Here is a 13,924-nt window from a genome sequence, read left to right on the forward strand (position 1 = left end):
GTGGGGTGGGTTTTTGTCTTTGTTTTTGAAATAAGCCTCCAAAGCAGAATGGCAGCCAGTAGTAAGAAACACTGACTTAAGGGACCCCCGCATCATGATTCGCTTCCCAAAATATTACTGCTGGGATATGGCCATTTATGGCAAAGGAGCTGCTTTTTACAGGAAGGAATGCCAAAAATGTGTATTCTGATGACTCACTAAGAATGAACAGGCCCTTAGGGATGCTTTCTATTTTAAAGAAAAATCAACAAATTCAAAGCAGAATACACTTCTGCCCCAAACATTTTACCCAATGAGGAGGCTCTGTGCCTCTTTCCCTAAGGCCCTCACGCACGGAGCAGCTTTCGTCCAGAGGCAAGCCCGGTGGGTCACCAGGCCCCGGTCTGGCAGGCACGTTTATATTTAGCAGCAGATGCCGCATCAGCTTCCCCAAAGCTTACAAATGGCCAGATTTTAAAACATCAGAAAACTAATACACACACTTCACTTGCCACAAAAGCCTGGGGGAAACCCCCCCAAAAACTCCATTTCATTCTGACTCCCATTTGCAATAGAATGTACAGTCGGCAGGGACAAGGCTGTGGCCTGTTCGGCTCACTCCATATCCCAAGTACCTGGAGCGCGTCTGGCACACAAATGGAAGGTGCTCACTTACTGTCTGTTGAACGGACACGTATCTGTTGAGTCCCTGTGCAGGGCATTAGAAAAAGAGCAGTACATACATGGTGGCTCCTGCCTCCTGGGAATCACAGTTGCCACAGGAAACAACATGCAAGCTAAATAAACAGGCAGCCTCTTAAACAGCTCTCACAGAGACCCAAGAAAGGACCCAGGGCAGCAATTTTCAACCGGTGTGCCACGGCAAGAATTTTTCAAACATGCAATACCAGGAGTCCTGACCCCTTTTCCCTTAGATCGTCAATGAAAAAAATGACAACAGCCATCCAGTGTGAATGAATCAAAGGTATACCTATTTTTTGTCAGATGGGAAAAAAATGTAAATTTTTTTTTTTTTGGTGTGCCGCATGATTGTAATGAGTTTATGTGCCATGACATGAAAAAGGCTGAAAATCGCTGACGTAGGGGGACACAGAGCAAGTTAAGGGAAATTTCACACCAGAAACAAAATCATCTCTGGCCTGCAACAGTGGGAACAAAACAACACAGCACCCTTCAGCAGGGCCATGTGCCGGCCTCCACCCATGCTCTCCCAGGGTTAACTATGAGACGGATACAGCTATCACCCGCCTTTCAGAGAACTGGAAACTGAGGCAGGGGTGGTTAAGTAAGTCCCCGAGGCCGCAGAGCTAGGCAGGGGCAAACCTGGAGTTCAAATCCAAGTAGCTGGGCACCAGACTCCACACCTTTAAGCACTATTCTCCCTCTTTACACTCAAAAACAACAGAAATCAAAAAACATCTGCAGCAATTATGGCGGACAAGGTTATCTGTGTCAAAGTAAGGAGTTCCTAGAAACTGGCAACCTCTTCAGCCCAGCAGATGTTTGGGCAAAGGGACAAGAACAGATGGCTGCTGCCTGCGCTCCAGGGAGAGGGGCCGCTGGCCTCATCTCAGGGCTCCAAGGATTAAGTGAGGTGATGTATGCCACTGAGGTGGGGGTGGGCGGGAGAATACTGACATTTATAAAAATGAGTGTGGTTAAAGCTTAACTGGACCAAACAATACTTCTGAATGTCTGAAAATGAGTTAGAAAATATATGACAAATAAAACAATGGGAAAATATTAAGACTATAATCCTATCTAATAAAAGAGAAACATGGTAATTGGCGTACGACCGCTACCCTTCCCATTGGCTAATCAGGGCAATATGCAAATTAACTGTCAGCCAAGATGGCGGCCGGCAGCCAGGCAGCTTGAAACTAACATGAGGCTTGCTTGCTTCAGTGACGGAGGACTCCAACATTCCCCGCCTGCGGCTGCCAGCCTCTGAGCTGCAAGCAACTATGTAACAAACATAGAAGCTAAACAAAACCCCAGAAACCTGCCATGCTTCAGCCAGCAGGATCGCAACATTGTAAGCAAAGGCCAGAAACCTACTTTCAGCAGCGGAGGCCTAAGAGCTGGAGCCAAGCCTCAAAGCTAAAGCTGGCCCAGAATAAAAAAAAAGAAAAAGAAAAAAAGGAGCGGTTGGGAGCTTCAGTCACCCCCAGCCTGAAAACAGCCCTCAGCTCCTCACCCAGACTGGCCAGGCACCCCAGTGGGGACCCCCACCCTGAAGGGTGTGTGACCAGCTGCAAACAGCCATCATCCCCTCACCCAGGCTGGCCAGGCACCCCAGTGGGGACCCCCACCCTGATCCAGGACACCCTTCAGGGCAAACCAGCCGGCACCCACCCATGCACCAGGCCTCTACCCTATATAGTAAAAGGGTAATATGCCTCCCAGCACCGGGATCAGCAGAGCCGTGAGGCCTCCCGGCACCGGGATCAGCATGACAGGGGGCAGTGCCCAAACCCCCTGATCACCCTGCAGCTCTGTGTGTGACAGGGTGCAGCACCCCAACCCCCTGATCGGCCCTGCTATGTGTGTGACAGGGTCCGGCGCCCCAACCCCCCCTCCCCCCCACGGGCCCTGCTCTGTGTGTGACGGGGTAGAGCCATAACCTCCCCATCGGCAGTGCCCTGAGTGTGAGAGTGGCGGCACCCCAACCCCCTGATCGGCCTTGCTCTGTGGGTGATAGAGGGCGGTGCCCCAACCCCCTGATGGGCCCTGCTCTGTGTGTGACAGGGGGCTGCACCCCAACCTCCTGATTGGCCCTGCTCTGTGCGTGACAGGGTACAGAGCCCCAACCCCCCTGATGGGCCCTGCTCTGTGAGTGACAGGGGGAAATGCCCCAACCCCCTGATTGGCCCTGCTCTGTGTGTGACAGGGGGTGGCGCCGCAACCTCCCCATCGACCCTGCCTTGAGTGTGACAGGGGATGGTGCCCCAACCCCCCAATCGGTCCTACCCTGAGCGTGACTGAGGGTGGAATCACAACCTCCCGATCGCCCTGCTCTGTGTATGACAGGGGGTGGCGCCCCAACTCCCCAATCGGCCCTGCTCTGAGCCCGACCAGGGGCTGCACCTAGGGATTGGGCCTGCCCTCTGCCACCCGGGAGCAGGCCTAAGCCAGCAGGTCGTTATCTCCTGAAGGGTCCCAGACTGCGAGAGGGCACAGGCCGGGCTGAGGGGCCCCCCTCCCCGCTGAGTGCACAAATTTTTGTGCACCGGGCCTCTAGTTCTTTAATAAATCTTTGGGGGGAGGGGGCTTCTAATCCTTAATGAAAACTTCCAGTCCTCCAAAAATAAAAAAAATAAAGAAATGAAACTGTGCTCTTAAAATATTCTACTGCAGACGGCTGTCATAATTAGGACGTTGCGGCCTGATGTGGTAGAAGCAGCATTTTTTAAAAAATTATGCGCCTTCCTGCACAGGGAGAGAGTCACCAGGGAGCAGGCCTTTGGTCCTCGGGGACGCCCGGAGCAGACGGGCAGATTACAGACATGAGACCAAGGAGGCAGGTGAGGAGGGTTCTGTCCTTCCTGAAGTGTCTGGTGTGGGTGGGGATGGAGTAGGGTAGGTGAAGTGATATGTATCAAGGGCCCAGGACCTTCAACCCAACCCTAAAGTTAGGGAAACCTCTTGAGAGATGGAGGGGAGTGGACCTGGCTCAAGCCCTGGGCAGCAACGCCTCTCCCTACAAAGAGGAAAGAAAGTTTGAGCTAATGACTTGAGGCCACCCCCTATTGCCTCATGGTGATTCTGACACATCCAGTCAACTGTCACTGAGACCCTAAGTCCCACAGGGCCCAACTCAACTCAGTCGGGGAGCCAGACTGTAAGAGGGCGCAAGGAGTCAAAACTCTAGGCCCTGGTTGGATTGGCTCAGTGGATAGAGCGCCAGCCTGCGGACTGATGGGTCCTAGTTTCCATTCTGGTCAAGGGCACATGCCTGGGTTGCAGGCTCAGTCCCCAGTGGGGGGCGTGCAGGAGGCAGCCGATCAATGATTCTCTCTCATTACTGATGTTTCTATCTCTCTCTCCCTCTCCCTTCCTCTCTGAAATCAATAAAAAATAAAAAACTCTAGGATGAGCCCTGGCCACATGTGTAATTCAGTGGTTAGAGCAGGGGTGGGCAAATTTTTTGACTCGAGGGCCACAATGGGTTCTTAAACTGGACTGGAGGGCCGGAACAAAATCATGGATGGAGTGTTTGTGTGAACTAATATAAATTCAAAGTAAACATCATTACATAAAAGGGTACGGTCTTTTTTTTTTTTTTTTTTTTCAGTTTTATTCATTTCCAACGGGCCGTAGTTTGCCCACGGCTGGGTTAGAGTGTCTGCCCGCACATCGAAGGCCAACAGCACATACCTGGGATGCAGATTCGATCCCCATCCCCAGTGGAGTATGTGTGGGAGACAACCAATTGATGTATCTCTCTTACATTGCTGTTTCTCTTTCCCCCCTCCCTCCCTTCCACTCTCTCTAAAAAAAAAATCAATGGAAAAAAATATCCTTGCCCTAACCGGTTTGGCTCAGTGGATAGAGCATTGGCCTGCGGACTGAAGGGTCCCAGGTTCGATTCCAGTCAAGGGCATGTACCTTGGTTACGGGCACATCCCCAGTAGGGGGTGTGCAGGAGGCAGCTGATCAATGTATCTCTCTAATCAATGTTTCTAACTCTCTATCCCTCTCTCTTCCTCTCTGTAAAAAATCAATAAAATATATTTTAAAAAAATATCCTTGGGTGAGGATTAACCAAAAACAAACAAAAAACCCCACACAACTCTAGGATGAAGCCAGTGGGGCCTCTGCTGCAGCTGGCAGGGCCTCTCCCATCAAGGGCCTCATCACAGCAGCAAACTCCAGCCCCCCGACCTGCCCACACCTGTGACCAGGCCCCCACCCCCACTCCAACACCTGGCGCTAGAAAGCAGGGCCAGCCCCTGTGAACAACACAGCGTGACCAGTTTCACATCCCCTTTATCACCATGCAACTCAACGGCCGTTCTTTCCTGCTCAAACCATGCTAACCCATGTCATTCTGCTTTAGGCTTTAAAAAAACCCCATAAGCTTCAGCTCTCACCTATGGATTTTTTTTTGACATGCCTTTAAACAGGACATTTTAAAAATACTTAATTTAGTTACCTGTAGCAGATCTTCACTGAGGACTTCTGTTTTCTCAGCTCTGTGGGGAAAATTAAAGTTCAGAGTTAGAGATCCAGAAATGAAAAGCAACTCAGGACAATTAATAATTATAACCCCAGAATTTAAAACAAAACAGGCAGAAATGAATGTAACAAGCGGAGAAATTCTACCAATTTTTACATCAGAGGACAACTTAAGCAAAACCTGTTGTTTTACTACAATCTAAGTGACATTTGGACTCCTGACTCAAATAGTGATTTAAACCAAGCCATTTAACAAACCTACCACGTCTCTTGGAAATAAACAGGGACATTTCTAAGAGAAAGGAAAAAGTCTGTTGCCGTCCTCAACATTGGGGAGTGGCAGAGAAAGGGGAGGCAATGAACCCGGAATTCTGAGCCTTTGTATAAGATATATTGCAGAATGGAAGTGCTTATCTTGCCCAGGAACTATTGCAAGAAAAGGAAAAGCCATGAACCCAGAAAGTGAATGGAATCCACTAAAATGACCTAAAAACATTGCCGGCCCAGAAGAGCGCCAGCTGCGACCAGTATGGTGGTGCACACCCCCAGCCTACGCATAAAACCGAGATTGCCACAGAGGTCTCCAATACCCGCTGCCACAGCAGTGCCCACTGACTTGGATGGCCACGGGAGTGGCTCCCTCACCAGTTTCTGCAGGAAACCGAACTCTGATCCGACTCCAATATCTCCCAGGTCTAGAGGAGCAGGGCCTGCAGCAGGGCAAGGCCCTGGCTCCCGAGGAGGTCAACTCTCAGCTCTCTGAACAGGCCCTGCAAGCAGCAGACCAAACTCTGCCAGCCTAGAGCTCACTAGCATGCAGGGCCAGGCGTGCTGAAGTGCCAAACACAGGTAGTCACGCCAGTTAGGAAAGTGGATGCCAGGGCTCAGCTGGCCTATGAGCTCAAGGAACCAGCCTCAAAAAGAACCCCAGCAGTCAACTAACAAGGACAGACCTGGCATGAGACCGCCGCAGCTTCCCGCCGTGCGCCTGCGCCCCATAGCCTGTCCCTGTCTCCAGCAAAGCACCTCCAGGGACTGTGGGATTTGGACAGTGTCTTCTCTGAGCCGGGCCCTGCACACCTTGGCAGAACCTCTGCACCTCTGCCCTCTGCGAGGGTAAGTGTACACACAGGAAACTCCCAACTCCCATCAGCACACAATGGACCCTGAACAACAAGGATTAGGAGCAGCAAATACCCTGACAGCCAGAAATGCACAGACAACTTTTCACTCTCCCAAAGCTCACTAACAGCCTACTCAACCGGAAGCCTTGCTGTAACAGTTAACACATACTTTGTCTGTAATATGTATTGTACACTGTATTCTTACAATAAAGACAGAGAAAGAATATACATTTTTAGTATTTACTAGTATTAAAAAAGATCTTTAAATAAATGGGCCTGTGCAGTTCAAACCCGTGTTGTTCCAGGGTCAGCTGTATTCATAAGTTCAAAAGAAGAGATTCAGGGCAAGTCTGTCCTCTTATGAAATGAACTTATTTTATATATTTATTTTTCAATATATTTTTATTGATTTCAGATTGAGGAAGGGAGAGGGAGAGAGAGATGGAAACATCAATGATGAGAGAGAATCACTGATTGGCTGCAGCCTGCAGACCCCACACTGGGGATGGCGCTTACAAGACGGGCATGTGCCCTGATGGGGAATCGAACCGTGACTTCGTGACTTTGATGCTCAACCACTGAGCAAGGCTGGCTGGGCTGAAATGAACTTATCTCAAAACTGTAACCAAAGAGGAGGGAAGCGTGTGCTACAATCCCAGTGTGGGGTGTCAGCAGGAGTGTGCTGGGATTCACGCAGAACCACTGCATGCAACTTTTCCTAGCTCCTTGTTCAGGGGCCTCACACTGGTAATTTGAAAAGAAAAATAAAAAACAATGCAAATAAGCGCAAACAATACAAATCAGGGTTTTTGTGGGGTAGGAGGGGATTCAGATGTTAAAACATTTATGGGCACAGCACTGCAACAGCCACACACACAAAAAAGCAAGTATTAACTTCAGAAAAAAACCCCAGAAAGTCCATCAGAAAGATAATCATAATACACTTCTATGCTCACCTTCAAATAATTGATTTGCTGTGATAATGAATAGTAATAAATCCAAAAATTGTAATGTAACTGTATTGGCAAGATAGGGAGCAGAAGCAGAGAGGAAGGTTACACAAGAACCCTAAGCCATCATTTATAAGAGGTCAATAAATTATACCTAAACTTGATAACTCAAAGGGTAGCAGTTTACACATATTTATAAACATGAATGAGTAAATGCCGGAATAAACAGCTACAATGTGAAAGGAGCTGCCTCTTTGGTTGCGGAATCTCAGCTAGGAGAGTGGGGTGTGTGGGGGAGAACCCACTCTACTTTGTGATAAGCCTTCTATGGTATTTGACTGTCTAAACTACACAGATACATAGTTTCACATTTTTAAAAATAATGTTAGTTACATTTTCAAGTGACATGCTTGATCTGATTTTAAGTGAAGCGTAACTACTTTAAAGCACTGGGTCCAACCGCCAACCTACAAAAGTACAACAAAACACATACCTCAGAGTATCCAAAACACAAGGCAAATCAGCATTATTTTCCCACTTACAAATTAGCAACTGGACCCTTTGCTTTAAATTTAGAGCCTTTTACCTAAAAAAGGTATCTGGAGGCTGAAAAATATATGAAAATGTGTACACGCTGTTCAAAAATAAATTTGCACTATGTCTCCTGCCTTTGTGGACACTGTATATTGCATTGATAAAATTTTAGAAAGATTTCCAATGCATCTTAACCAGATTTTAGTGTTTACTGAAATTATTTAAAATTACCTATAATCAGAAGAGATTACTTTTTCTCCCAGCTTTACTGAGGTATAATTGACAAACAAAACTATATCTATTTAAAGTATACAATGTGATGATCTGATTTACACTGTGAAATGATTATCACAAACTCATCTGTCACCTCCTACAGTTACCCTTGTTGTTCCAGTTGTAAGAATGCTTAGTAAACTTCCAGTATATAATACACTATTATGAGCTGTGGTCACCATGCATACATTAGATCCCAGAACTTACTCATCTTACAACTGAAGGTTTGTATCCTCTGACCAACATCTCCCCGTTTCCCCCACTCCCTAGCTCCTGGCAACTATGATTGTACTCTCTGTTTCAATGAATTCATTTTTATTTTTATTCCACATGTAAGTGAGATCATAGTTTTTGTCTGTGTCTGGCTTATTTCACTTGTATATGTCCTCCAGGTTCACCATGTTGCAAATGACAGGATTCCTTCTTTCTCGTGGCTGAGTAATATTCCAGGATGTGTGCGTGTACCATCTTTGTCCTTTCACACAACGGTAGGTCGTTTTCACAGCTTGGCTATTGTGAATAATGCTGCATTGAACATACAAGTGCAGACATCTCTGAGATACTGATTTTATTTCCTTCAGATATATACCCAGAACTGAGATTGCTGGACCATAAATAAGGTAGTTCTATTTTTAATTTTTTGAGGAGCCTCCATACTGTTTTCCATGGTGGTTGTACCAATTTACACCAACAGTGTAAAAGTGTTCTAATTTCTCCATATTCTAACATTAGTTATTTCTTGTCTTTTTGATAACAGACATCCTAACAGATGTGAGGTGATATCTCACAGTGGTTTTTCATATACCTATTAGCCATTTATATATCTTTTTTTGAAAAATGTCTGCAATCATGCCCCGCATAATGGCGTATTGGTTAACAAGAGACAGCGCGCGCGCACACACACACACACACACACACACACACACACACACACCGGTAGTCCCGTAAGATTATAATGAAGCTAAGAATTCCCATTGCCTGCTGATGCTGTACCATCATGATGCTGTAGCCATTGCGATGTAGTTGCATAAAGGTTGCAAAAATCAACAAGGCTGTGGTGGAGATGGAAATAACTTAAACCTGGGTGTGGAAGAGGGTGACACAGAAGAGCTCGGAGAGGTGGTTCCGGAGGAACTGACTAATGAGGAGTTGTTGGAACTGAACAGGAATACAGCTGAAGAGGAGGCAAGAGAAAAAGAAACTGCAGAAGAAAAAGAACCCCAAGGAAAGTCATAGTGAAGGGTTCGATTCAGCAGATGTTTTGGCAGACCTCAACCAGCTCTTTAAAATGTTTTAAAAACATGGACCCCAACACTGAAAGGTTTTCATTAATAGAGAGGGAATGCTCATGGTACATTATCTTCTAACAAGCAAATCTATGAAGGAAAAAAAAAAAGAAACCAAGCAAAGCACCGTGGACCTACTTCTGAAAAGTGACACTGCCTGGCAGAGAGCCAGGGGCAGGTGCTTTGGGAGGTACCCAGAAGAAGGCATGATTACCACAGATGACAGCTCCATGCGTTACCACCGAACACTTCCAGTGGGCAGGAAGCGGAGGTGGAAGAGGTGATCCTGGCCCTGTGTAGGCCTAAGCTAATGTGTGTGTTTGTGTCTTCGGGGGTTTTGTTTTTCTTTTTTTTTAAATATATTTTTATTGATTTCAGAGAGGAAAGGAGAGGGAGAGAGATAGAAACATCAATGATAATAGAGAATCATTGATCAGTTACCTCCTGCACGCCCCACTGGGGATGGAGACCGCAAGCTAGGCATGTGCTCAAACCGTGACCTCCTGGTTCATAGGTCGATGCTTAGCCACTGAGTCATGCTGACAGTGTCACAACCATTACATCATTGCCAAGACCAACTTCAAAAGGCTTCCCTGTTTTCTTCTAGGAGTTTTAGGATTTCAGGTCTTACCTTTTACTCTTTAATCCATTCTGAGTTAATTTTTGTGAGTGGTATAAGGTAGGAGTTCAGTTTCATTCTTTTGCATGAAGATATCTATTTTTCCAGCACCATTTCATTAAAGAGACCATCCTTTCCCTATTGCATATTCTTGGTGCCCTTGTCAATAGTTGACCATATATGTGTGGTTCTATTCTGTCCCATTGGGCTGTATGTCTGTCTTTATGCCAGTACTGTACTGTTTTGATTACTACAGCTTCATAATATAGTTTGAAATCAGGAAGTGCGATGCCTTGTCCTTCTTGCTCAAGATTGCTTTGGCTCTTTAGTGTCTTTTGTGCTTCCATATGAATTTTAAGATCATTTTTCTATTTCTGTGAAATATGCCATTGAAATTCAATATAAATGGACTATATATATATATATATATATATATATATATATATTGACCCATAAATCACTTTGAGTAGCATGGACATTTTAACAATATTAATTCTTCCAATTCATGAATATGAGACATCTAAGAAAGATTACTTTTAAGTGACAAATTATGATTCCAGAATAATTATTATTTTTTTTTATAAATTTTATTCATCTTTGCACAGAACCAACTTTCCACTTTGTTCATTTTCTTTTCTTTGTTTTTAAATTTTTTTTAAATTAAATCTTTATTGTTCAGATTATTACATTTGTTCCTCTTTTTTCCCCCCATAACTCCCCTCCTCCCAGTTCCCGCCCCACCCTCCACCCTCACTCCCCATCCACTGTCCTCATCCATAGGTGCACGATTTTTGTCCAGTCTCTTCCCGCATCTCCCACACCCCTTTCCCCCCAAGAATAGTCAGTCCATTCCCTTTCTATGTCCCTGATTCTATTATGATCACCAGATTATTTATTCACTTGATTCTTAGATTCACTTGTTGATAGATGCATGTTTGTTGTTCATAATTTGTATCTTTACCTTTTTCTTCTTCCTCTTCTTAAAGGATACCTTTCAGCATTTCATATAATACTGGTTTGGTGGTGATGAACTCCTTTAGCTTTTCCTTATCTGTGAAGCTCTTTATCTGACCTTCCGTTCTGAATGATAGCTTTGCTGGATAAAGTAATCTTGGTTGTAGGTTCTTGGTATTCATCACTTTGAATATTTCTTGCCATTCCCTTCTGGCCTGCAACGTTTCTGTTGAGAAATCAGCTGACAGTCGTATGGGTATTCCCTTGTAGGTAACTGACTTTCTTTCTCTTGCTGCTTTTAAGATTCTCTCTTTGTCTTTTGCTCTTGGCATTTTAATGATGATGTGTCTTGGTGTGGTCCTCTTTGGATTCCTTTTGTTTGGGGTTCTCTGCGCTTCCTGGACCTGTAAGTCTATTTCTTTCACCAGGTGAGGGAAGTTTTCTGTCATTATTTCTTCAAATAGGTTTTCAATATCTTGGTCTCTCTCATCTTCTGGCACCCTTATAATTCTGATGTTGGTACGCTTGAAGCTGTCCCAGAGGCTCCTTACACTATCTTTGTATTTTCGGATTCTTTTTTCATTTTGCTTTTCCGGTTGGGTGTTTTTTGCTTCTTCGCATTTCAAATCTTTGCCTTGATTCTTGCGCTCCTCTGGTCTGCTGTTGGGAGTCTGTATAGTATTCGTTATTTCAGTCCGTGTATGCTTAATTTCTAGTTGGTTCTTTATCATAACATCGAGGGTCTCATTAGTTTTCTTGAGGATCTCACTACATTTATCGGCGGCTTCTAGACAGTTCTTAAGAGACCTTTAAAGTGTGGTTCTGAACTCAATATCCTCCATTGACAGTTTTGTCCTGTTTCTTTGTCTCCGCATTTTTTATGCTTTCTTGGTACACCTCCTAGTGGTCTTTGTGCGCAGTCTTGTTGTAGTTAAGCCTTGATTGATGTCGGCAATACCGGGGGTGATTTGACCTCCAGGCTAACTAGATTCCAGAATAATTATGATTCCAGAATGTAATATAAATGGTTTCCTTCCTCAAAGATGTCCCCATTGGCCTGTCCAACTTCACCTTTATTTTAGAGAACCACCACCATCCCCACCTCACTCAATATATGGCCCAATGACCTGATCCTCCTCATTACTGTCCTGGTCAGAGGCTCAACCCTTTCATGCTGAACTGGGTGTCCGTTCACCTTTACCTGAGACATGGAACTCTTACCTAAGGAAAGTCCACAGATTATTCAGAATACTGGCCCAGGTGTCCAACCAAAGAGCATGTACATTAGCCAAAGGAATTTGGTTCTTACTGAGACGTGTTATTTTTGATGTTTTTTTTTTAAATTCATTAGTAAAGCAAGGGAGAACAATATATTCAATTTGTCAAGGCATCTAAAGACCAAAACAATAAAGTGGTAGTCAAAGTTATCCAACTAAAAAAATAATGCTTGCGCCTGGTCAGCATGGCTCAGAAGTTGAGTAAAGATCTACGAAACAGGAAGTCAATGTTCGGTTCCCGGTCAGGGCACAGGCCCGGCTTGCGGGCCTGCGGGCTCGATCCCCAGTGTGGGGTGTGCAGGAGGCAGTCGATCAATGATTCTCTCTCATCATTGATGTTTCTATCTGTCTTTCCCTCTACCTTCCTCTCTAAAATCAATAAAAATATATTTTAAAAAATAATAATGATGATGCTTCCTCATAGGTTTTAAAGCAGACATTTCACTCACAGACTTAAACATTTTATAGTGGGTTTTTCTGCTTTGTCAGAGCCTTCTTTGTGTCCAATGTTCTGTGCTTGGAAACACTCCACTTGAATGTTTCCTGTCTGTAACTGGAAAAACAATACAAGCAGGAAGGCAGGTCCCACTCACCATTTTACTCTGGGGGTTGTTTTTTCCTATGCAAGTCACTGTGCAATTTAACTCGTCATTCAATCGAGGCTTAGGTCAGGCAGGATTTTTCATGTATTTATCACTTGTTGGTAAAGCCTAAGATTTCTCCTCATAATTCTCAAAACCTAAAAGCAGTGCTGTGCTGGCCTTAATATGTTCGCCTTTCCCTGGACTAGCTGTGGTAACGGCCCCCCTGCAATCTCCTTTAACAGGATGTGACTCTTGGCCCACTCACCTGACCGGGAGAAAACAGGAACATTCCCAATCTGAAGCAGTCCATCAGAAAATGCTTCAACTAGGAGACAGGGTCAAAGGAAAATTCCCAGCCGGCCTGACAATTTGCATATCAATCTATAGATTAATTTCTAGAGGAGTTTCTGTCACCACTATGCTCAAATGCCAAACGCCACTATTACGAAGCATCACTGTTTCTCACTATGCATTCAGAACACACACATTTCCAGAAAGCATGGATTCCGGGAGCCAAGGGAATAGATGCTCAAGTCCACACCTTCTCATGCTGCGATCTTCTGAGCAGAGCGTCACTGACCTCCGCCCCACTAGCCGAGTGAGGGCTAAGGTGGGCGTTGGCCTCTCCCAGAGCCTTAGCTTAGCAACTGCCTGACACACAGTACGTACTTAATAAATACACATCGAATGAGTAAATAAAAAAGTAAATGACTGTCACACTGATATAATAAGGTTTGAAAATATTCTAGGTTTCAAAACATGTAGCAAGAAGAAAGTTCAATAGCACTAGGCCGGGAAGCAGCCTGGTGGTAGCCTCGCTGGCAGGCCTGGTATGTGAGGCCCGTCTGGAAGCATATTTTCTCTTCCTAGACATTCTGCCTCATGTTCGCGAAGCAGCTGCCAAAATGAGTGGGGGTGGCTGACTCTGATAATAAGAGTCCAATGTGGAGGCACAGCCCAGTGCTGGTGACAGTGGTGACAGAGAGATCAGAAATTATGTCTGTCCTCCACCTCCCCATTTTTGTCCCTCCATGAGCCCCCCTAAATGCTGAAATATTACAATGATTGTTTCCCTCTAATCCCTACTTATAAACAGACTTCAGGACAAGGTCTGAAGAAGTACAATCGTCTATGCCAGGCATTAG

The 13,924-nt window shown here is 45.2% G+C and overlaps 1 protein-coding gene across 7 annotated transcripts in view; it reads right to left on the reverse strand.

The window, feature by feature from the left end:
• ARHGAP17 (Rho GTPase activating protein 17) overlaps positions 1–13,924 on the reverse strand; it is an 84,292-nt gene that overhangs the window by 42,796 nt on the left and 27,572 nt on the right. For all 7 annotated transcript variants that reach the window (XR_009452460.1, XR_009452459.1, XM_059692131.1 and 4 more), the window contains exon 2: positions 5,156–5,195. Coding sequence is in view for 5 of the 7 variants with exons in the window: in XM_059692131.1 (XP_059548114.1) it covers positions 5,156–5,195 (40 nt within the window). In the remaining 2 variants the exon portion in view is untranslated. The remainder of the gene's footprint in view (positions 1–5,155; positions 5,196–13,924) is intronic.

The sequence above is a fragment of the Myotis daubentonii genome, chromosome 4 (assembly GCF_963259705.1).
Source record: "Myotis daubentonii chromosome 4, mMyoDau2.1, whole genome shotgun sequence".
Taxonomy (NCBI): domain Eukaryota; kingdom Metazoa; phylum Chordata; class Mammalia; order Chiroptera; family Vespertilionidae; genus Myotis; species Myotis daubentonii.